This window comes from Euwallacea fornicatus, chromosome 31, assembly GCF_040115645.1.
Source record: "Euwallacea fornicatus isolate EFF26 chromosome 31, ASM4011564v1, whole genome shotgun sequence".
NCBI lineage: Eukaryota > Metazoa > Arthropoda > Insecta > Coleoptera > Curculionidae > Euwallacea > Euwallacea fornicatus.
The window spans coordinates 1,251,512-1,274,367 of NC_089571.1; the positions used below are offsets into that span (position 1 = coordinate 1,251,512).

At 39.4% G+C, this 22,856-nt stretch overlaps 1 protein-coding gene across 12 annotated transcripts in view; it reads left to right on the forward strand.

Moving 5' to 3' along the window:
* unc80 (unc80, NALCN channel complex subunit) overlaps positions 1–22,856 on the forward strand; it is a 108,566-nt gene that overhangs the window by 47,385 nt on the left and 38,325 nt on the right. For all 12 annotated transcript variants that reach the window (XM_066298639.1, XM_066298640.1, XM_066298642.1 and 9 more), the window contains 19 exons: positions 295–718; positions 785–975; positions 1,094–1,166; positions 2,247–2,461; positions 4,845–5,040; positions 5,113–5,250; positions 5,841–5,929; positions 8,606–8,759; positions 12,058–12,272; positions 15,550–15,833; positions 16,008–16,324; positions 16,382–16,472; positions 17,499–17,706; positions 17,767–17,959; positions 18,526–18,742; positions 18,795–19,132; positions 19,193–19,333; positions 19,391–19,584; positions 22,061–22,401. In XM_066298639.1, the coding sequence (XP_066154736.1) occupies positions 295–718; positions 785–975; positions 1,094–1,166; positions 2,247–2,461; positions 4,845–5,040; positions 5,113–5,250; positions 5,841–5,929; positions 8,606–8,759; positions 12,058–12,272; positions 15,550–15,833; positions 16,008–16,324; positions 16,382–16,472; positions 17,499–17,706; positions 17,767–17,959; positions 18,526–18,742; positions 18,795–19,132; positions 19,193–19,333; positions 19,391–19,584; positions 22,061–22,401 (4,019 nt within the window). The remainder of the gene's footprint in view (positions 1–294; positions 719–784; positions 976–1,093; positions 1,167–2,246; positions 2,462–4,844; positions 5,041–5,112; positions 5,251–5,840; positions 5,930–8,605; positions 8,760–12,057; positions 12,273–15,549; positions 15,834–16,007; positions 16,325–16,381; positions 16,473–17,498; positions 17,707–17,766; positions 17,960–18,525; positions 18,743–18,794; positions 19,133–19,192; positions 19,334–19,390; positions 19,585–22,060; positions 22,402–22,856) is intronic.

A 22,856-nucleotide genomic window follows, 5' to 3' on the forward strand; every position in this document is an offset into this window, starting at 1 on the left:
GGAACAGATATTTTATACTAATTTTTCGTACCCAAAAACCCCTAGCTAGGAGGAATTTCATATCTGAAAATCACAAACTATAATATTTATTCACGATTTGTAGAAAAAAATTGACGTCCTGCAGAATGAAACCTACCAACTCTTGTACAAGGCAAGTTCAATTGAATCACCCTATATTTTCCCTGTAGCACCCGACAGTTATTTGTAGCATTATATCTGGGACACCCTGTAAATGTGGCTTGAGCACCTATACGGCGACACCAGTTATGCTTAAACTCATCGTGCTATTTGCAGAATCTTCTCGAAACCGAGACCGAAGACTCCTCGAAGGCGAACCAAAGCCCTTTGGGGAACTTACGGAAAAAGCATCATATCTTGACTCCTCGCCAAAGCGAAAAGGCGCTGGGCATCGCCGTCGAAAGCGCCTCCTTGAAGTCGCAAAAGAAGTCGAAAATGGGCTCTTTGACGAACTGGTTCAAAAAGGGAGATTCCCAATCCATGGATGAAGTGGACGCGCCCGAAAATGGAGATAGTTTTACCGACTCTGCTTCGTTTGTTAGACAACCATCCAAGTATTACCAACATAAGGGATCCGGTAAGAGCCACGTTGGCCATACTTTGCAGAAAGCTAAACGAAGGATTGACGACAAGTTGAAATTTCTAAAAAAAGGGAAAAAGAAAGATGGCAGTTGCGAAGATGCTGGTGGAGGCAGTAAATGTAAGTGATTTCGCATCCTTACATGTCTTCTGAGATATGCAGCCCTAATACTCCAATACGTGTCAGATTTCAGTAGGAAAAACTCCTTTGAGTTGGGCGAAAACTCTCGGGAATCTGAAGTTGTGTTTTTGAAAGAACGAAAGCTGATAGAAACCGGACTGGTGTACAGCGGTATGCAACGCTTCTCGTTTTTACTGGAAACTTGTCCCCCTGGAACCGTCCCTGATGCGTTTCTTTTGGCGTCAGCTTTAGACCTGGTAAGCATTGTTTTGATTTAAATTTATGTAGTGAAATCACTAGATAAGTTACTACATCAATTCATTACAAAACTTGGTCACTGCTGGGTCTACAAAGACAAATTTTGATTGGTTGCAGGCTCATTCAGTGGTTGTGGCAAGGGCAGCATTTTTACTGGAATGTGCCTATTTCGTCCACTGTTGCAACAAAGGTATGTGGTTGTAAACTTATGAGCAAGTACATAATGAACTTGGGGTTCCTGTATATGGTACCTCAATTAGTAACGAAGATGGGAAGATGCGGTTCTCGCAAATACTGCCTCCGTTACAAAATAAGTATCCAATTTCAGTTTTTTAATGGATTATGTATATAATGATATCACACATGTCAATAGTTATTTAGTTAAGCATGGAAAAAGGAAATTTAATAGCCAATGCAAGTTCGACATTTTTCAAGATAATTTTTGAAGTGAAGAGCGGAAACTTTGTAACGATTGAAGTAATTTGGTTTTTTACCCACCGACAATTTGTTTGAGAGTAATTATTACCGTCGTTATGGCAACCAGTACCCAAAAAGTGATAACACCCAATTTGAATAGCAATTAACGTCAAGGAGCTCTACAATCTTTAGTAAATTCTTGCCACAATGGTGAACTAGAACTTGGAACCATTACGCGTAGCAGTCGGGATTTTCACGTTTCATCAAAAACCATTAACCGCACTGGGAATAGAGCAAAAACATGTCATGAGTTCGGATCTTCTGCAGCTTTTGCGGAATCCAAGAAAAAGGGAAATTTAGAAAGAAAACGTAAAAATCGGGGGTTTGTTCTTAATAAATTGTTATATATAACAAATATAGATAAATAATAAATTAACTAAGATAAAGGAGCATTAGTTTAAAAAATTAAACGCGTTCATCAGTGCCGCGCGCAAAAAAAAGGTGGGGGGGACGTATTCACGACTTCCCAATTTTCCCCCCCCTGATCTCAATTTTTTTAACTCGATTTATAGGAAAAGTGCGTTCCATCGAACAGCGCATCACTGCAAAATGTCATTAAAATACGCCAAAAAAGACCAAAATTATTAACAAAATTAATATTTTTAAACAATCTCAATATTCTTTACAGTGAGTATGAAGCGCCAAAGAAAAAAGTCGCATAATGAAAGTCTAATTATTTCCGCTCAAGGAATTTGCAATTAGCGGATTGGCCTACTAACTTGCAACACTCTGTATAAGACATAACAAATAATTATTTTTGCCCTTGAAACCTTCGTTCACTCCTTATTATTAGGTCAATGGCCCACGGCCATGAAACACCAGTTTCCAATGTTTCGGCCTTCCGGGCCTCTTCCTGCCAGAGGCGCCTGCCATGGTGGAAATAGAAGATCACACGTCATGCAACGAGCTGCGGGCAAGATGTTTCATCAGTGGGCCGAAGTAATTGGACATCGATTGGAGGAAATGATCGCAGAAGATAACAATATGCAAACGGAAATTAAAAATATGGTATAGTGAGAATGTAGGATGTCCCTACGTGGCCTGCACAAATTTCACCGTTAGGTGTCTGTAAAAGGTCTGTACAAAATCCTACCGCATGTTCCTGGGGTGAGAACATGATGATTTAACCTAATTTGTCTAATCCAAAAGTGGACGGTTTTCAAAATACAGGGTGTCGATCAAAAAATTGAAAAAAATTCATGACTTCGTTGGTGACGCTGCTATCTACACAAAATGTCGCATCGGGGGGTTTTTAGGGGTGAAAAATCAGAATCCGTTTACATTTTCTATGCACAATGTAGAGGGCGTTGTCGATGAATCCTCTTTAAAAGGGCATAACTTTTTTTTATCGCCCGGTATAAAATTTATTTGTGACCAAATTTGTGTTTTCCTGCGTGTTTTAAGAAAAAAAGGTCTCCTGATAGAAGTCTCTACAAGCACTCTTCGTTTTAAAGAGGGTTCATTGAGCGCTGACAACACCCTCTACATCGTGCATCGAAAACGTAAATGTAAATGGATTCTGATTTCTCACCCCTAAAAACCCCCCGATAGAAAATTTTGTGTAGATAACAGCACTACTAACGAAGTAATTAATTTTTTTCAATTTTTTGATCTTAACTTCAACGCCCTGTATTTCGAAAACCGTCCCCTTTGGATTAGACAAATTAGGTTAAATCATCATGTCCTCAATCCAGGAATATGTGGTAAGATTTTATATAGAATTTTTACAAACTCCCTGTATTAAGATTTTCCTAATATACCTGTGTACGGGGTGTCAAGATTTAAAACTTTTCTTTGATTTTCTGAATTTTTCGGGAAAAGCAATAAAATATTGCGCAGAACTTAATTTTCAAGACGTTACTGGCGCTATAAATAAAAATTTCTGGATAGACTATGGAAAGCGCTCTTCGCCACCCTTTTTCTATATTTAAAAACTCATAACTTTATTGGACCCCAGTATACAGAGTGTTGATTCAGTAGATGTACTTATTTCAGGGAATGAATCGTTATCTGATTCTATTACAAAAAGTCCCTATGAATGTAGGCCCACAATGTCTTCGTTTAAGAACTACTGGGTGTTGAAATTTCATTTTTTTATTTATTTTTTTTTATATTTTCGTACAGAGATGTAATAATCTGACAAAATTTAGTATAAATTTTTTTTATGACGCAAAATCCAAATATCGCCTTAACTTTTTGATCACTACTAGAGGGCACCACATACAGGGTTCCATCGCATTTTAATTGGCCCTAAGTTTTTTGCGCAACACTGTATGCCACTTTTGTATTAATGAGCTTATTGCACTTTTACTTCTGTTGAAATAAGGCACCCTTGGAAGATGTTTGAGAAGTAACCGCTTTGAAGATAAACAGGTTTGTAATTAACATGATTTGGGTAAAATTGATTTTATAAAAGTTATTAACATCATCAAAATTTATTTATTATTATAATAAATGTTGAAAAGGGGCCACCTCCGACATGGCTTATATACATCGGCGCCTCAACGGGTCTATAATAAATAGTTAAGATAAAGGGACCTCTTGATTTGTTAAGGGTGGATGGTGAGTTTTCAGCAACCAGCAGGATATGGGTTACGGGCGGCTGGCGGGTTTGGGTTCCTCGTTTAGGTTTGGATAAAGAACAGACCCAGCGCGTGAAATACCACTGGGTCGGGTGGAACGGGGCCAGGGGGAGAGATAAGAGAAGATAGCGTGGAAAGGACTGATGCCCCCGGAGAAAAAATGGGTGAGACCGTCAGTGTGATACAGTGAGCTGGTCCCGGATCACCACTTCATTGCTATCGTTCTAGGAATATAGAGTAGTGACTCTGTACCAACTAGAGGTCAGAGCGTCGTTGTTGCCCTTTTAATATAATCAACAGCATTAATCGAGTGAATTTTGAATTCCTGAACATGGCTTTCAAAGGAAATTACCCTTCTATTCCGACATACATTATTTTCTATGCATTTACCATTTTTTCCGATAGTTAAATCTCTATCTGAATATATAAAAAAAAATAATAATAATAATAATTTAAATTTCAACACCCTCTAGTTCTTAAACGAAGACGTTGCGGACCTACATTTACAAGAACTGTTTATGATAAAATCAGTTAAAGATTCACTCCTATGAAATAAGTACATGTACTCAGTTAATGCCCTGTATTATCAAAAGTAATGCAATATGATAAGTGTAGTGAGCTTAGCGTAGTGTGTGCAGTAAGTTTTTTTAAAATTTTTTCTGAATTCAGCCACGCACCGTATATTATCACCTTTTGAATATACAGAGTTGAATTAGATCAAATCTTAGTATTTTCAAACATGCAATTGGTGGTTCAGGCATGTACCATTAATTTGAAGGTACCACGTAAAAGTGTATACGTTTTTGCAGGTAATGGACCCAGATAAACAAAAAGAACTACAAATTCAGGACGAGGAAGAAGACTACCTAGATGACGCGAGCGTCTATTCTTACGGATCTAACTGTCCAATGTCTTTAAGACTGATAGCCTGCGTCCTTCTTCAAGAAATCACTGCGTTTCTGCGAGAGACCTATCAGAACTTGCCCAAGTCTTCACGAGTTGCAGGTTGGTTGAAAAACGATTCGGTTTTATAGTTCTAAGCACCTATTAGAGCCTCTACCGATGTGTTGACTACAGGCAAAGAGAGGCCTCCTCCGTGGGAAAAGTACTACAGCAAAGAGGCGAACCGCAGGTGGAGCATGGCCCTGTCTTCGATGGGACACTCCCAGACATCTGCACAAAGTTTGCAAAGCATAGCTGGAGACAGAGATCCAAGTAAAATTTTTCAGTCATATCTATATCTATACAGATACAGGGTATCCCAAATATTAGTGTGACCATTGAGGTCTCGGAAACCGTAAGAGATTATTAGATTAACTGAGTCGATTAAGTTATGATAAAGTCGGGCAATGCAGCATTTAACCAAATAATGCTTGAAGAATCATATAAATTCGATAGCGTTATGACTACCTGAGCGGTTATCCAAATACAGGGCGATCTGAAATTACAGTCAGAAATGGAGTTATGCCATAGTTCAGTGCTGGCATATATTTAGGTTAAAAGTTGATGATCACTTATTTTTGTAAATCAATATAGAATAATTACTCGTTGCCTTAATGGACATTTTCGATATTAGAAATGATATTTGGTAAAGTAAGTTTACCGCACTCGATGGGTGGAAATAATTAACTAGGCCCGGGAGGTAATAGTAGTCATTCTATGAGTAAAAAGGGCATTGGAAGTAACTAGGCAGTAAATTGACAGACAAGTAAAAATTGAAAATGCTTCTCTGTAGATGTTAATAGAAAATATCAGGAGCCGTTTTCTGGCATCATTGTTGCCTCAAGCCATGATTTCATTTTTAGCTCTTGGGCAGACAGAACGAAAAATAAGCTTTGTACTTCATGAGCCTGATGAGTCTGAAGCTAGCAGCAACACTACCGTTACCATGCAGGTCAGTAGGATCAGGATATTGTTGATCAATAATGTCGATTTACGCTCCATTTAGGTCTATTCTAATCATGATAATTCTCCTGTGTTATGGAACAACGTCTTCCACCCATTTTCAAAGTAAATTTCTGATGTGGTGGAGTTCTAATAGTCATATCCGTCTCAAAAGACAACTACCTGATAGCTACCACTTTCTTATATGCTCATCAGCGACTGCTGCAAAGTAAGAAATTTTCGTATCGCCATAAAGACCTTCAAAAAGCCTTTAATTTCATGTATCACTTGCCCCCTCCCCGTTTAAAATTTTAAGGGTGGTTCATCCTCCGTTCAGGGAGTGAAGGCAATCACCGTAAATATCTAATAAAAAAATTTCCTCCCCCACACTAAAGATGACGTGCCCGAGCATTTTTGCTTAACTCTTTTATCAACCATAAAAACAGCTCTGTTTCGTTTTAGTTGGCACATCCTGTATTGTAAATTCGCTTTGTATTATACAGGATGTCTGTGAAAGGTCTGTACAAAATCCTACCGCGTGTTCCTGGGGTGAGAACATGATGATTTAACCTAATTTGTCTAATCCAAAAGTGGACGGTTTTCGAAATACAGGGTGTCAAGGTTACGATTAAAAAATTGAAAAAAATTAATTACTTCGTTGGTGATGCTGCTCTCTACACAAAATGTCGCATCGGGGGGTTTTTAGGGGTGAGAAATCAGAATCCGTTTACGTTTTCGATGCACAATGCAGAGGGCGTTGATGAACCCTCTTTAAAAGGGCATAACTTTTTTTGTCGCCCGGTATAACATTTATTTAACACCAAATTTGTGTTTTTTTTATAAACGTGTTGTTACGTATGTTAGAAAAAAAAATCTCTTGGTAGAAGTCCCTACAAGCACTCTTCCTTGAGATATTTGATTTTGAAAGTTTGCTGCATCTCTAGCCGATTAACTATTCGTGCAGTTGAATTATCGGTCCAGTGGTTTTGCCTCCTCACTGAAACGGTCAAGATTATTTGGACCATATTCAAAATGCACTTTCAAATTCATTAGACAATCTACCTCTACAACTTCGGCAAGACATGTGGCGTATGCACGACGGTGCTCCGCCACATTTTAGCAAAGGTGTTCGCAACTATTCGAATCAACAATGCCCACACAGATGGATCGGTAGAGGAAATGATGCTCCGGTGATCTGGCCACCACGCTCCCCCGATTTAACTCCACTTGATTATTTTTTATGGGGGACTTTAAAGTCTATGGTATGCTCAACGGCCGTGAATAACGAAGAGGATTTGCGGAGACGAAGTCAAAATTCAGTGGACATTTTAAGAAACGACGAGAAACTGATGGCGAGGGTCCATTTTGACTTTTTATGTCGAATTAATCTTTGTAATTCGGTTAACATCTACACTTTATTTTGATAACTGGATATTGCTCAGAACCGCACTGGCTTGTACAACTGAAGAATATAACGAAAAAAATGGAGTGAGGTTATTTCCGTGTGGTCGAAAAGAGAATCCGGGAAAAACTGCCTGGAAAATTCTTGAGACTTTTTTGGTTTCGACGGTGGCGGCGACCAAATTCAGCCTCCCTCCGCCTACGTACGCGCCAATCAGAACTGCCGTAGACCGATTCCCACGGTCCGGCGTGTCTGTTTCATGCAAAATGATGGAAATACAAAACCTTAAAAGGTTTTTGCGATCATCATCGAGAATTAATGATTTTCGTGAGGCCTGGCCGATGCAACAAAGATTTCTCACGCCCCGGGGCCATGTGCGAAATCTGCCCACAGTCCCTTCGCGGTGGCGTCCATACAGCCCTCAAGTCTCACTAACTAGATGAAAGTTGACAACCCACGCATGTAACATAGAACAGGTCGGAATTGGCCAAGTCCACCAATATGTAGGCTTATGAGCAATTACCGTTGGTCCTGACATGTAGAGACTTCTACCCAGAGATCCTTTTTTTCTTAGAAAAACACAAATTTAGTCACAAATAACTTTTATACCGGGCGATAAAAAAAGTGATGCCCTTTAAAGGTAGTTCATCGACAACGCCCTCTAAATCGTGCATCGAAAATGTAAACGGGTTCTGATTTCTCACCCCTAAAAACCCCCCGATGCGACATTTTGTGTAGATAGCAGCGTCACCAACGAAGCCATTAAATTTTTTTCGATTTTTTTATCTTAACTTGGACACCCTGTATTTCGAAAACCGTCCACTTTTGGATCAGACAAATCAGGTTAAATCACCACGTTCCCGCCCCAGGAGTATGCAGCAGGATTTTGCACGGAACTTTCACAGACACCCTGTATATTTTTATTATTTAAACCAGGAGTAATTGTTTCGAATGAAACTGGGAGGCAGGTGAGTTAGGAAGTGGTTGAACTCACTTGATACCATTCTGAAGCGAGAAATTTGGTTACCCTCGAGGATTATGTTGCCAAGTCAATAATTACCTAACTGACAGTAATTAGCTGTCGGTCTTTCCCTGCTGACGGTATTTCTACACACTTCACTCGTGAATTTTACCGCCTCTTGGTAAACACTTACAGGGTGGTACCGTCAAGTTCCATAACTCGCCAGATGTCTTAAGCTACGTGATTTATGTCAGGTGTGAAATTGTTAATTCTGGAGCTTTGCTGTACACTTTTTCATGAAATAATGTTTGTGTTGTTAATAGACGGGTATGAATTCGGAGGAAGTGGGCAAAAAGAACCAGGGACGTCCATACCTGTTGCGTCGGGGCACTGCTGCGACTAGCGGAGGTTCGTTTAAGAGACGTAGTTTAAAATTACGAAGAGGTACTAAAGAAGGGAAAGATATGGAGATCGAGTGTAAGGAGCAATACGATAATAAAGTGACCCTCCGTAATGGCTGCCGCTTGAGAGTTAGCTTGAATTAGAAAAGTGCTGGGTTGTCGAGTATTACAGTTTACGTTGGTTCCTTCGACTCTTAGCACCATGAATGTTGCTTTCAGTTCCACCATTATCTCTCGATTGATATGCACATTTAGTTTGTCGTAATCTGGGACGTTTAGCTTTAGCAAATGCATAGTTGTTGGATCTTTAGCAAATCGGACCTATGCGGAGTGTCCGTTTCGGGAACCCGACGAGAGCGAACTCAGTAGCCGTAAAGGAGGTTCTGCACACTTAGCGTAAATGTGTTATACAGGGTGTCGCCGCACCGACCACGGGTACGCCCAGATAAACCCAATACCGTCTAACGTCATCTTGCCTGTTCGTTTGAGGGGAAATTTGCGTGAGAGTTTTTTAACGATATCTTTGATGAGGAGAAACTCCCGAGGAAACTATGAAAAACGTTCTTTGCGAGACATTTTGAAAGAAGCTTCGCTTAAATCTGCAAACTGATAATACTGCCCTGATATTTTTTTCAATTAAACCACCAGCAACCTTATTGTCTATTGCGATGCTAAGACATGGGGCCTGTTTAGTTAGTTAGTAGATTGATGTGTATTTCTAGAACTTAAGCTACGCCCCTGTAGAGCAGCTTCCATTTCCCAGCACAGTCCTGTGAGAATACCATCTCGACCAACGAAAGGGTCGTTTGGTGCGGGGAAGTACGGTCATTCCCTTTTGCGGCACTAAAAACTGGGGCATCTTTACGAGACGTTAAGGAAGCGTGTCGTATATACAGGGTGTTTCCTAAGTACGGATCATACCTTCGGGAGCGCATTCTACAGCTAAAATAAAGGTAATTTTGTTATACAAAGTATATCCCAGAAATGTTTTGTTGCGGCAATACAGGGTGTGAAAACTTCTGGTTTTTTAAAAAATTACAATTTTTCAAATATTTCCGAAACTACTCGAGACATTTTAATGAACTTTTGCGGGGGATGAGAGTGCGTATTTTACGCTAAAAACAGTGGCTATTGTGTAACCAGTGGCGTGCGGGCAGGATAATTGCTGGATAGTTTAAAGGAAAAATGTGGTACGCCACTGCTCTTTTCCAATATTTAGTTCCTTTTTTAATTATGTGTTCGTTTTGGAAGAAGAGAGGTCTCTCGACTTTTTTTTTCGCAGGACGCGTTTTCGAGTAAATATATAAAAAATATTGTAGCCAAATTTTTTCATTCTTTTTTATTATTCTTAAGAGAAGAAATGCTTGTATGAAGATGCGAATTTCTTTGTTGATTTGCACCGTTGCTAACTCTAAAAACCACGTAAAATTTCATTAAAATGTCTCAAGTAGTTTCGGAGATATTTAAAAAATTGTAATTTTTTAAAGAAAATTTCACACCCTGTACTTCCGCAACGAAGCATTTTTTAGATATATTTTACATAACAAAATTACTTTTATTTTAGCTGTAGAACACGCACCCGAAGTTACGTACCGTACTTAGGAAACACCCTGTATAAAAGCGCGTCGTAAAAGTACCCGTCTAATGGTCACTTTTTTCAATATCGAGTACCAGATATGTGAGAAACGCCTTCAGAGAGCAGTACGTCCCTGCCTGGAGGTTCTTGAATTGGTACTTAAGAACTGGGAAGGAAGGTTGCGAGGCTTTTTTGACTAGTTACTCGAAGATTCAGACATTCTGATTCCCGGGAAATACCTTCTAGAATCGGCACGTGCTCATTTAGTGTTCTGGCGGGGACTTACCCGAACCACTGAGCTCGTACAGTGGCTCGTTGTCAGTTGGTCCTAACTCGTCTGGTATCAATTTAGTTGGTGGAAAGATCAACAAAACATTGTTATTGTTGATCAACTTCGACCAGAAAACGATGTCCCTGATGCTGTGAGTTCAGGGTGGTCTTGCAAACGTAACAGTCCAGTCATCAACAAACATGTGACATTATGCAAAGGAGTTTTGTGAAAACAATTCTATATTTATTAAATTTATTAAAGATTCTTGAAAAACGTCCCACGCAGCTGCAGAAAAATTAAATACATTTAAATGATATTAAATTGAAAACAGTTGGAATTATTGGAACAATTATTGATATAGAAGTAGAGTTAGGAATGTCTATTTACTGTTCGATAATACTATTAAATACATGATTTTACCGCCGGTGGTTTAACTGAGGAAAATGTTAAGGTTAACAAGTTTGCCCACTTTAAAAAAGTTTTTCAAAATATCTCGCGAACGGCGCGAAGAACATTTTTCAAATTTCACACGTGATTCCCTCACCAAAGGACCTCCAAAACGTTTTTATTCCATTTCGCCTGCAAACGAGCGGGGAAGATAATGCTACGGCCCGGAGACGCTACGCCCTGTATACGTCTGAGGTGTATTTTTTGCTTTTTTCTCATTTTTGAAAATAGCGCGTCGCACACCTGTAGGGATTGTTGCGGTTGAATTGCACAGCATATGGAGCGCTACCCCCTCCTCCTCATCCTCCTCCTCCTCATCCCCATCCTTATCCTCATCCTCATCCTCATCCTCATCCTCATCCTCATCCTCACCCTCCTCCTCATCCTCATCCTCATCCTCCTCTTCATCATCCTCTTCCTCCCCCTCAAAAAAACTTTGCCCATTAATTCGTTGAAGAATTTTCCCATGCTGAATCACATACACGTCATCAACTTCCTTTACATTCTAACGCCTCAGTTTTATCCTTAGTTTCTGTTCTGTAGAAGTTAATGTAAGTTCTGAGAAGTACCTACGTTCATGTCTATGATTTATCTGGAATGTCGTTATTCAACATTATGTCAACCTGCTTTCGACTCGACAACTCCACACTTTCAAAAAGTTGAAAGGGCAACTTCATTTCATTTTGAATTGCTACACGAATTCTTTAAACGCCTTTGTACAGAATGTTATGTAAGAATGTGGGCAGGTTTGTGACATTGATGTTCGATATATTTATTTAGTTTTATGATAACTACAGCCACTTAGTGTTGATAGTTTGCTTTCTAATGCTCTTGAAGAATGTTGAAACACGTAAAGAGAACCAATAGCAAATGATGCGCTTCCTTTGACTTACGCATAAGCAGCAATAAATTGTGTTATGCAATAATGTCGCTTAACGCCGGACTGATCTTATTAAATTAATTGCAAGAAAAATGCTTCTTACCTGCAATGAACAATGATTAATCGCACATCAGCCTTGCATGTCTTTTAGGTGCCGTTCAAATGAAGCTTTCGTTGTTCATGTGGTTATTTATATCAAGGGAGGATTCCCGAGTCCGTAAAACGGACGGATTCCATACAATCAAAGAGAAAAGTGAGCTCGCTCTCTGATCGGAGCGACACCTCGGAACCTGGAATCACTGGAGAAGTGAGCGGTGAAGAATCGCCAGGAGTTCTCAGCGACGAACAGCCTCCGGAAAGCCCCAGCGACAGCAATGAGAGCGACGATACTACTAAAAATATGCCTTGGTTGAAGGTGCATAATATACACCGAGTTCCAAAAACAGTGGCTCACCCAATTTTTTTTTATAAATTTCGAAGCTTCATAGCGTTTCTATCGGTCATTCAAATTCAATCATTTTTCCGACGAGTCATAGCCCAGCTCGCTGGCTATTAATGCAAGGAAAAGTAGTGGATTCTGTTTCTTTCTCCATGGAAGTTAAAGGGAAAATTCAGACGCATGTTAATTATCGTTTTTTTAATCACTCTGTGCATGATTTAGCACTAGTGTTAAAAATCTTTAAATGTTGTTGAAAAGTGCCCTTTTTAGCAATCATTTTGTTTTTTAATTCATTCTTTTACCTTTAAAATTGTCGAAATTACAGCATTTTTACTAGAAAGCAAGTAAGCTTTTTATGTGCCCCAGGGAGGTGGAAATCTTCAAAAGACACCCGGCCCAACAGGGTCGGGTAGTGTGGAATTCGAGCTTCCGCCCGCCTACCCACTAAAACCACCCCCTCTCTCCTTATGGCCCCGGTATCGCCCGATCGGCATTTCTTCGGGGCGCCCAGTCGCAATACCTGCACTCTACATTTCCACCCTCCTCCCCCTTATAAGCTCCCTCTCAGTCTTCCTGCACACAATCCTATATAGTATGCGCAGGAATACTTTCCACTTCCTCTCGCTGTCCACCAGCCCGCTGCCAATCGTCCCTCTGTCCAGGTTGATTCCCGCCCTCCCAGCTTCGGTATGTTCAGCCTCCCACTCCGGACATCACCAGAGTGTGTGCTCCGGGGTATCCGCGACTCCCGGTATCTCGCAAAACCAGCATCCGTCGCTCTCCTCAACTCCTATTCTGTGCCCAAACACTCCGTGTCCAGTAAATACCTGCGTTAGCATGTACCCCGTCCTCGTCCATTCACATTCGGCCCACTGTCTAATGGTCGGGATCAGAAAGCAAGAAAGCTAGCAGCAAAGAATCCAATCCAAATCAATGTACTCTGAACACCAAAGACACTAGTTTAACGTGTTTGCTGAAAAATTGGGTTGCAAGCAAGGCAAAATCCCCAAATTAAATAAACTCAGTAGCGGGTATTGCCACCTCTAGCAACTCTTAGAGATTCTAATCTTCTCGGTATACTGGAAATTATATTTAGCACGACATGTCTGATATAACGTTCCACTCTTCAACTAATTCATCACTCGTTTCTTCTAGAGTTGATGGAGACCTATAGCGAGAACGCACCTTGTGCCCTAAGTCGTTCCATGGATGTTCAATGGGGTTCATATCTGGATTTGGCGCAGGCCATTGCAATGTGTTGGTACCAGCAGTTTCTATGAAGTTTCGCACGATTTCTGCTACATGTGGTCTGGCATTACCATACATTAGGATGAAATTAGGTCCAGCTAACTCAGCATACGTTTGCACATACTGCTGTTGGATGTTGTAAATGTAGATTTGCGCTGTAGGAGAGGAAAGATGAAGCGGTGTGCTTCCGCTAATCGAAATTTTAATCCAGACCATTGGTTGATTGTCCATTAAAATTCTAGCGTTCTTTAAACAACACTCGTTAACCATCTACCATATGGAAGTAAAACCTTGATTCATCTGTGAATAAGACAGGGGTCATTTTCGAATGTTCCATTTTCCATGGATTGTAACGAAGCTTCTTTGTATTAGCAGTGTTCTGGAGACAATTTCGGATCTTCTGCAGGCCTTCTTGGTATAACATTTATTTCTTGCTGACTTCTGGAAACAGTTTGTTCGTCAACTGTGATACCTCGAGCTTGACGGACATTTTGTCGCGCCTCCACTGCAATGCTAAATCGATTACGTAAAACCTGTAGCTTCATAAAGCGTTCGTTTTGAGGGGTTGTTTTTCGAGGGCGACCAGCACCCGCCCTTCAAGTTTCTCCGTACTTTTAAAGATTTCTACGCGCTGCGTTAAAAGGATTTCTTACTGTATAATGTGAAACGTCAAGTACATACGTTCAATTCAGTACCGTATCAGAGGGAATTAATTTTTTTTGCTAAATCCAGGGTTCCAGTAAAAATGCTGTAATTTCGACAATTTTAAAGGTAAAACAATGAATTTAAAAACATAATGTTTGCCGAAAAGGGCACTTTATAGGGTTTTTAACACGAATGCTGTATTCATGTGCAAAGTGGCTTTAAAAAATGGTAAAAAACTCGAATCTCAATTTTTCCATTAATTTCCATGAAGAAACGAAATTCGTTTTTTTCTTTATATTAACAGTCAACGACTCGGGCTATGAAGTATCGAAAAAATTATTGAACTCAAATAACTGGTATGAAGATATGAAACTTCGAATGTGGCAAAAGTCGTGCGAGCCACTTCTTTTGGAACTCAGTGTAGAAAATTTTATTGATTACACGTAAACAAGTGCGAAAAGTGATACTTTTCCGCATACAATTTTTGAAAAGTGTTCGATGCAATAGTATGTCGTGTATCTAGCAGAAATACTAGCTTATTCTCGACCAATGATGTAAATTCATAGACGAAGCGCAGCGGAGGCTAGCCAACATCGAGACTGAGAATATACAGGGTGTTTGGTAGAGGGATAAAAAATTTTCAATGAGGAGTAGACGAGGTCGTCCTGAATCCATAAAAACCATATTTATTCTTATACAAAGTTTCATCGTTTTTAAAATATCTGCTTTTCCAGATTTTTATTGCTAAATGATTGATTTGACACGATTAAGTTCATTTTTTTAGTATTAAATTCTTCCGCTTTTTGATTTTTTCAAAATATTCTTAATATGCACATTGACGAACCGAAACGAAAATTTATTAACAATTACAATTATAAACAATTATGTCGACAAATTAATGCGTTAAAATACTTTGGTTTCAATTTATTCTCCGATTTTTTTGTCTAGTGCCTTAACGACTCATTTCCAGATATATGTTTATAAGGTAAAATGACTTAACTTATCGCTCTTTATAACCTCTTAAAGTTTGGTAATATGTTTCTGAAACGCCCTGTATACACAGACATAAATGCTTTTTTGCGCAAAAGCACAAAGCCCAGATGGTTGACATAATTTTTTACCATCAGGGTTGATTTACTTTTGTTCTACCATGAGGGTGCTTTTTCGTTTATGACCAAAGACAGCTGTATACTTTGCCTCGATAAATGAATGGGTGGTTTAATGACAATAATAACACATATTTAAGGGTATATGCCACCCTTCATCTAACTCGGAAGTGAATTTCTTCCCTTGATTTGTGGTAAAATATTTTTTTTAGATTTCATCCATGGTAGTTATCAAGTAATTCTTACTTTCCCAGGTAATGGTGCAAATTCCAAATAGCCTCTACTATTACTGCAGTCATCAAGATTTTTGCCATCCCTTCTGTCACAGACGGGTAATGAGGGGATGTTCCAGGCTCGTAAAGGCCGTTAGGAAAATATACGGGGAAGAATTCGGCGTCATTGATGACAAGTTTACCAATGAGGCTGAAGTAAAGAAAAAATCTCACAAGAAAGATAAGAACAATAGAAAGGTGTCGGACCAGACCAGTTCTCAAGTGAGCCCGATTAGAAGGAAGGATAGCGTTGGGAAAAGAGACAGGTAAGGAAGGACTTTGGGTAGTCAATTTTAACATGGGCGGTAGGCATAAATTTATATTTTTGCAAACACCTGGGAAATTATTTATTGCTATATCTACCTGCTACCACCACTTCGAGACATCTCGCACTGCAATAAAGTTCCCTTAAACAAGATCATTTCTTTTGTTTTTTTCAGAATTGACAAGACTTTAGATGGTTCTCAGGCCAGCAAGTTAGCTTCCAAAGATTCATCGCGGGATATAGCTGACTCAGACGGTGGTAACGGTTCTTCAAAACATGTCGACGATTCGAAACCCTCAGAACCTCCACCGATTTTGAAATATATCCAAACACAAGTTAAGGACGTTTTCCACGCTCCTCTGGCAGCACTCCTCAAAGGAGCCGTTATTTTAACTGAAGACAACTTCATCGACATTATACCCGTAGCATGGGAACTCCTCCTCGAGATAAATCAGGAAGTGGCTGCCGCAGCCGCGTCTTTGTTTATCTTGGGTAAGCCATACTACGTAGCTTTGAGGAAATTTTCCATTTTTCAAAATTCCATTTTAGCTTCCGTTAAAGCTCCGTCCCATGCAACCGAAATAATGCAGCACGGTTTGACGAATGCTGAACCAGCTGCTAGAATAAATTCTATTCTTCGGTGAGTCTTGCATTACATTTTCATGCAACGTTTTTGATAACAATCCTCGATCCGTGATTTCGAAAAATAACAATCTTTCGTATAACCGTTTAGAAGATCCCCATACACTCTCGCGCATTTATAACGTCCTAAATAGTTTAAACACCGTATACAGGGTGTTTATCGAGTACGCACTTTGAAGAGTGAATCTTTCACTAATTTTAAGAAGAAAAGCTCATACGGGCATAGGCCTGTGTCGGCTTGGTTCCTAAGATAAAGGACTTCAAAAAAATATGTTGTTTGGATTTTGACTACATTTTTGTTCGATTGCATGTCTATTTGACGAAATTCTGGAAACTGGCAGTGCCAGTGAAGAGAAACTCAAATATTTACTTAGTTTTTTGTTTAATCTTAGAGGGCGCCACATACAGTGTCGTACTTAGAACTAATACTCAGAACTCTTGGTAATTGTTGTTGAGAGCAGCCTTTTTGGGAAAAACGGGTCTAAAAATAATTATTCTTAATGCTTAGAACATCTTAAATACTAAGAGTTACGGTGACTTAAATCTGGATGTGGCTCCCTCTGACATTAAGCAAAAAACTAAGTAAATATTTGAGTTTATCGTCACAGACACTCCCAGTATCCAGAATTTCGTCAAGTTGACATTTTGGTGAACGTGGATTTTTCACTTCTTACAGCTGCCAGATGTTGTTTCTTGAAAGTATGGAACCTTCCAGCTGGTAATTTCCCAGATGTGACTTCTCAGGATATTCAGACGATGTGCCTTTCTTTACTGGCAGTAAATCTTTCCACCAACGACTATTAAATACCGTTTCGTGATAGTCCTTCGAAATCATGACAAACCCTTCATCATACGATATTGTCAAGCTTCGGAATTCCCAAAAATCTGAACTGCCTTTAGACATCCTGCATATCCAGCAGATCCTCGGTCATACTCTTTGACGCAATATAGCTTCAGTTAATATTTATTTATCGTTAAGTAGCTCTGGGCCAAACAGTTTCATATCACAATCTGATAATTATAGATTTCAAGTTCTATGGAAGATGCGTTTCCAAGTGTGGCCCCGAATGGAAGAAAACGCCCATTCACTATTCAAAATACCACCTCCTGGGATAGAGTTCACATTACCGTCTCCGAAGATTGGTATAGAGTGCCTGGATGTGGTGGATTCCCCGTGGGAGCTGTTAGTTAAAACCAAAGTAGAGGAAGTGACCATTGATCAGGAAAGACATGTAAGGAATACGTGGTGATATTGTGAAAGTAGGTTTATTTCCTTACCATCCGTTTTGCAGCGGTCACTTGTAACAGCAACCAAAACTAGAAAGAAGCAGCAAACAGAACTAATAAAAATGGCTTTGCAAGCACAAGACGACAAAAAACGAGAGGAAAGAGAAAATTTTCTGATAACTACAATTCCCATCACCATGCAGGCCGCTCACGAGCCCAGTTTGTATCACACCACTGGAGAAGAACATCCTGAAGATGGTGAGGATTGCGCTCACTGGTTTTCAGCAAAAGAGAGCGATGGATCTTGACACGTGAAATATTTATTTATGATGTAGATTGTGTGAGATATATTTATTTGGCCAGTGCAGGAAAGCGGCCTTAAAGCACTCTCATTTGCAAGCATAAGCGGCATGTCCTTGTTTATCACGGATTAAGCAAATATCGTTAACATCGAAGAGTTAGATAAGACCAACTTTTAACTTTAGGTTTGAAATGTTAAACCGTAAGATTAAAAGTGATGTATTCCCGGAATATCTTTCCTTATTAAACTGGTGAAAGGAGGTAGAGAAGTAACGGGCACACGTTACCGTAACTATAACAACACACGTAAAATTTAAGTTACTTGAATGTGCACACGGTAATATCATTAAAATGAACTCTCCTAAATCTAAAATATTAAGTAATATCAAGTATTAAAATATTCTATGTTCTCCTAGAAGTGTACGAAATCGGAGAGTTTGAGTGTAGCCAGTTGCCATGAATCATAAAAAAAAAAATATAATATCACTGCATCACCCTGTGTCATTTTTTATATCTTCTATTAGGTGATAACGAAGAAAACGAAGGTGGTCAAATCAGAAATACTGGACATCATTTACATTCCGCTCATTCGCTATTTCCTTCGTGCCTTTGCGCTGCTGTTACATCCATTATTAACCTCCTGGATGATGCAGCTGTGTCACTTGACGGTTGCGCTGTGTACGAGGTAGCTTATTCCGTAATCTGGACCTGCCTAGTCGAAGACAGTGCATTGTTCTTAAGGTGAAATTTTTATCTATACTTCACGCTTCGCGACTGCAAAGGCACCTTTCAGATACGTTTTGGAGAGACTCACCAGGGACAAGCAAGAAGAAATGTTCAAAAATCTCAGACATCTCATAAGGTTCATTCCGAAGCTACCCCAACAAGCTGCATTTGCTCTTTACAACTATATTATTGGTTATGTCATGTTCTATGTGCGAAGTCCTCACGAAGAAGGACAACAACTAATCGGGGCTGCCTTGTCGCTACTTTGGATGGTGGTCCACAGTGTTCACGGGATCATGTTCAAAGATTTGAAGCAGATTTTAAGGAAGGAGCAGTGCGATGCCTCCATTCTTTTGACGGCTAACGTTCCTTCGGCCAAGAAAATTATCGTCCATGGCCCACAAGGTACTTAACAAAAAGTTGTTTGGGTGGACTTCGAAATTTTTGCCATGGGACTGATTTCAGATCCAGATGCAGGAGGCATCCCGTCACAGTTCCCTGTGCAGGAAGATACGCAATTTTGCCAGATACTTCGAGAAGCTCTGGATTTCTTCGGCATCGAAGAAAATAAACATGATGAGTATTTCCTCGTCGACTACAAGACTCGTACGTTGTCGACTCTCATTTCTATTGCCCTAGAAATTACGTGTTCAAAAATTTCAGATCAGATACGCAATCCCTCTGCTTATGTGAGAGATTATTACTTCTTTAAGCGATCTCAATATCCCCAACTTGAATTGGTTCACATGGAGCCTGATAAAGCGTTCTACGCATTGCAAAAGCAAGAATTGGTCCATAAGTTTGTCGAAAGCGGTAAAGTATTACTAACGTGGGCCATATTGAAGAACGTCGACATGGTAAGAAATTGCCTTCTTTTCAAGACTTTCCATTACAAGTAACATCGGAAACAGAGCTGTGTTACCGAATAAGACCGCCAATTTGGAACGAAAAATGTATTTTCGAAAAAAATTATCTTGCTTACATTGCAAGTTTCTGTTTGCTTTCATTGCATTTGCAATTTCTTGAGTCCAAATATACAAAAAGGGAGTTTTAAACCACAGAGAAATAATTTTAAATTAGACATAATCCAAAACTAAACAGACATTTGCGAGAGTTTTTGCTAAAACTGCTGGATCCTGATGATTCCTGGAATATTTCCCAATACGAAAATTCAGATTTTGTAAACTTTCCAGATGACGATTATTATTAAAATTTCTATCTATTCTTAGGGCCGCACTTGAACGCAAGAAATTTAGCTTCAAATCATCCAAGCAAAAGACAAATGTTGATTGCTCTATAATAGCCAGTATTTTTTATGTATTGACCCTCATAGTAGCAAAAGGGTCGTTATATACAAGTTGTAGATAATAGTTTTCTACCACTACAATTTGCGAAAAACAGGAGATTTAGTGCTTAAAATTTTAGAGCGGTCTCCAAAGTGCTCATCGGACAGTTAATAGAACAAGAATAACACATTAAGGATAAGACAATATGAGCTGAAATATAAATAATACAAAATAGCAAGTAAACAAAAGGAAATACGCTTATTTGATTGAAATCAAAGGAAATCGAGTGTTTTTTGATAGCTCTTTGGATTCGTTGGCAATACAATACAGGGTGTTCAACGAATATGGGCCACTAACCGTAAATTCTAAGCTGTGACTAGGAAGAATTTGAAACTTGGGCATCATACTAAAGTGGAGGTGATCTATTGATTAAAAATATTTTCATGGAAATACCACTGCGGGTCATACCAGAAATGAATGTCAACTCGCCTATTTTAAAAGGAACACCCTATATATCGTCACAAATGTCGATTCTGTGGAACATTATGAATATTTTTCGTGTACAGTGTTCTATACCTGATTTCCACGATTTTCGAGAATAATTTATTTTAAATAACGTCTAGAGTTACTAGGTGGCGCTGCTCGCCGGAATTTAAGTATGACAGCACTCGTAAATTATTCAAACGAAGATTATCTCAATATATTTATTACCTATGGTGAATGTAACAAAGTATTAACCGGATTATATCATACATTCGGTATTCGATATCCAGAAAAACCGAAGCCATCACGAAGACTCCTCAAACGCGTAATAGATCCTATTGAAACGAGCGGATCTGTCAAAGCATCTTACAGAAGAAAGAGCCCTATTGTTGACGATTGTTGCGCCATCTAGTAACTCTAGACGGTATTTAAAATAAATTGTTAAGCACTGAACATTGAAAAATGTTTTTTTTTTTCAATCGGCCACATCTTGCTGAAGAAAATTTACGCAAAATCGCCTATTAAAATTGGAAAGCAGCTCAAAAGGTCCAATCACACCGCAGTAAATACTCAGTTTAAATGTCGGAACCGCTTTGCTTTCACTCAATAGGAACTCTCAGAGACCCGCAAATGGTTATTTCTCCAGTTAAAAACCCCGAGTAAACTTCGCCTCATCAGTAAATAAGATTTTTTCTAAAAAACTATGATTATTGGGTTCCTGTTCTACAAAATGGGCAAAACGTACACGAGCAGGAGGGTCTCGAGGCAGCACCTCTTTTACAAGAGTAAAATGAAGTGGATAGAGTTTCTCTTTCTTCAAAATTCTCTAAATCGTAAGATGAGTTCGCCTGTCGCAGTACTTGAAAGGCGACTACTTATATCTGGATTTTCGGTCACTCCAACCAAAACTCCCTTTCCTTGCTCAACCAAAACACTTTCGAAGCATTGTTGGTACATTTCAGACGAAAAGATCCAGTTTCGCCTAAGAGATTGTATAAACTTCTAAATAGTTTGAGATTTGGTTGTCTTCAGTTAAGGTACAGTTCGTAATATCTTCAAACTAAAATGTGGCCATTGAAATTTTTTTAAAAATGAAAATGATTCCTCTTTCAGATTCTGAATCAAATTTCATATTACACATACAGGGTAACACGTTATTAACTGGAATTCTATTAAACTGTCCGTAAGTGGTGCCCTCTACTAGCTACGTGGAAATTGCAGAACGTATGTTCTTCATCACCTAGAAAAACGTAACTTGGAAAATTTTCCAGTATCTAACCTAGATATTTTCACAATACTGGGAGAAAATTGTTAAAAAAATATATCCGAAACTATCCATCTTTGGATAAGACAGTTTCTTCAATCGTCACAATTTACCGTGTAATATCTCCAGCTTTCGTTGTCCCATTGATAATAAATCACTCTGTACACACAGAACGGGCACCGACCTGTGTAATGAGCGCGTTTCTGACGGTTCAGAATTGGTTCATTTTTCTTTTAGAACGAACTTATCGTACGTGAACTACACGTTATACATGCTTAGAGATAATCACTTGCATTGCAGGTAGTTCAGCGAGTAGTGTTTCTACATGAAGAACTGATGAAACTTCCGTCGTTTCCCCGCAAGGCGCTCGAATCTGATCTTGACCTGTACAAGAGTGGTCCATTGGGCAAGGAATTGTTAGGTCTGGACGTGCTGCATAAATTCATGTGGGTTCGCTTGATTGCCAGAATGTTCGAAGCTATGGCGGGAAATTTCGCCTATTCTGGAGACATACACTTGTTCGTCAACGTCTTGAATGGAGCCCTCATATTACACTCAGAGGATGCCTGCATCTTGAGATATGTCATGGCTACTTACATAAATGCAGCCTTCCATTTTAAGAACATTTTCTCCACGAACGGGTGAGTTAAATGCGATTGATGTTAATACGTCTGTACAGCAGATCCGAAAGATCCATACTCTATTGAAAACGTGTTCTCCAAGAAATTCTAGATACTTTAAAAACTAGACACGTCTTTAGACCCATTTTCCTCACCATGTCTATCATACACCACGGCATTCACGCAAGCAGGGTGTTCGTCTCTGGAACTCCACCATGGGCACATCGGTTATCATAAAAGGTGCGAGTTCGGTTAAATTGCGGACCGGAACAATGACTAACGGTAGAACTGACCTCGTTTTTCCGAATCGATTCCTAACAGCTCTACATTACATCGATACCATTCTTGACCCTGCAGTCCGACTATTTGCTGGCGTTGCTGGCCACGACTTTCACCTCATGCACGACAATGTTCGTCCACATGTCGCAGGTATTGTGACAGATTGGTTGACCAGCGAAGGAATCGTCGTTTTGCCG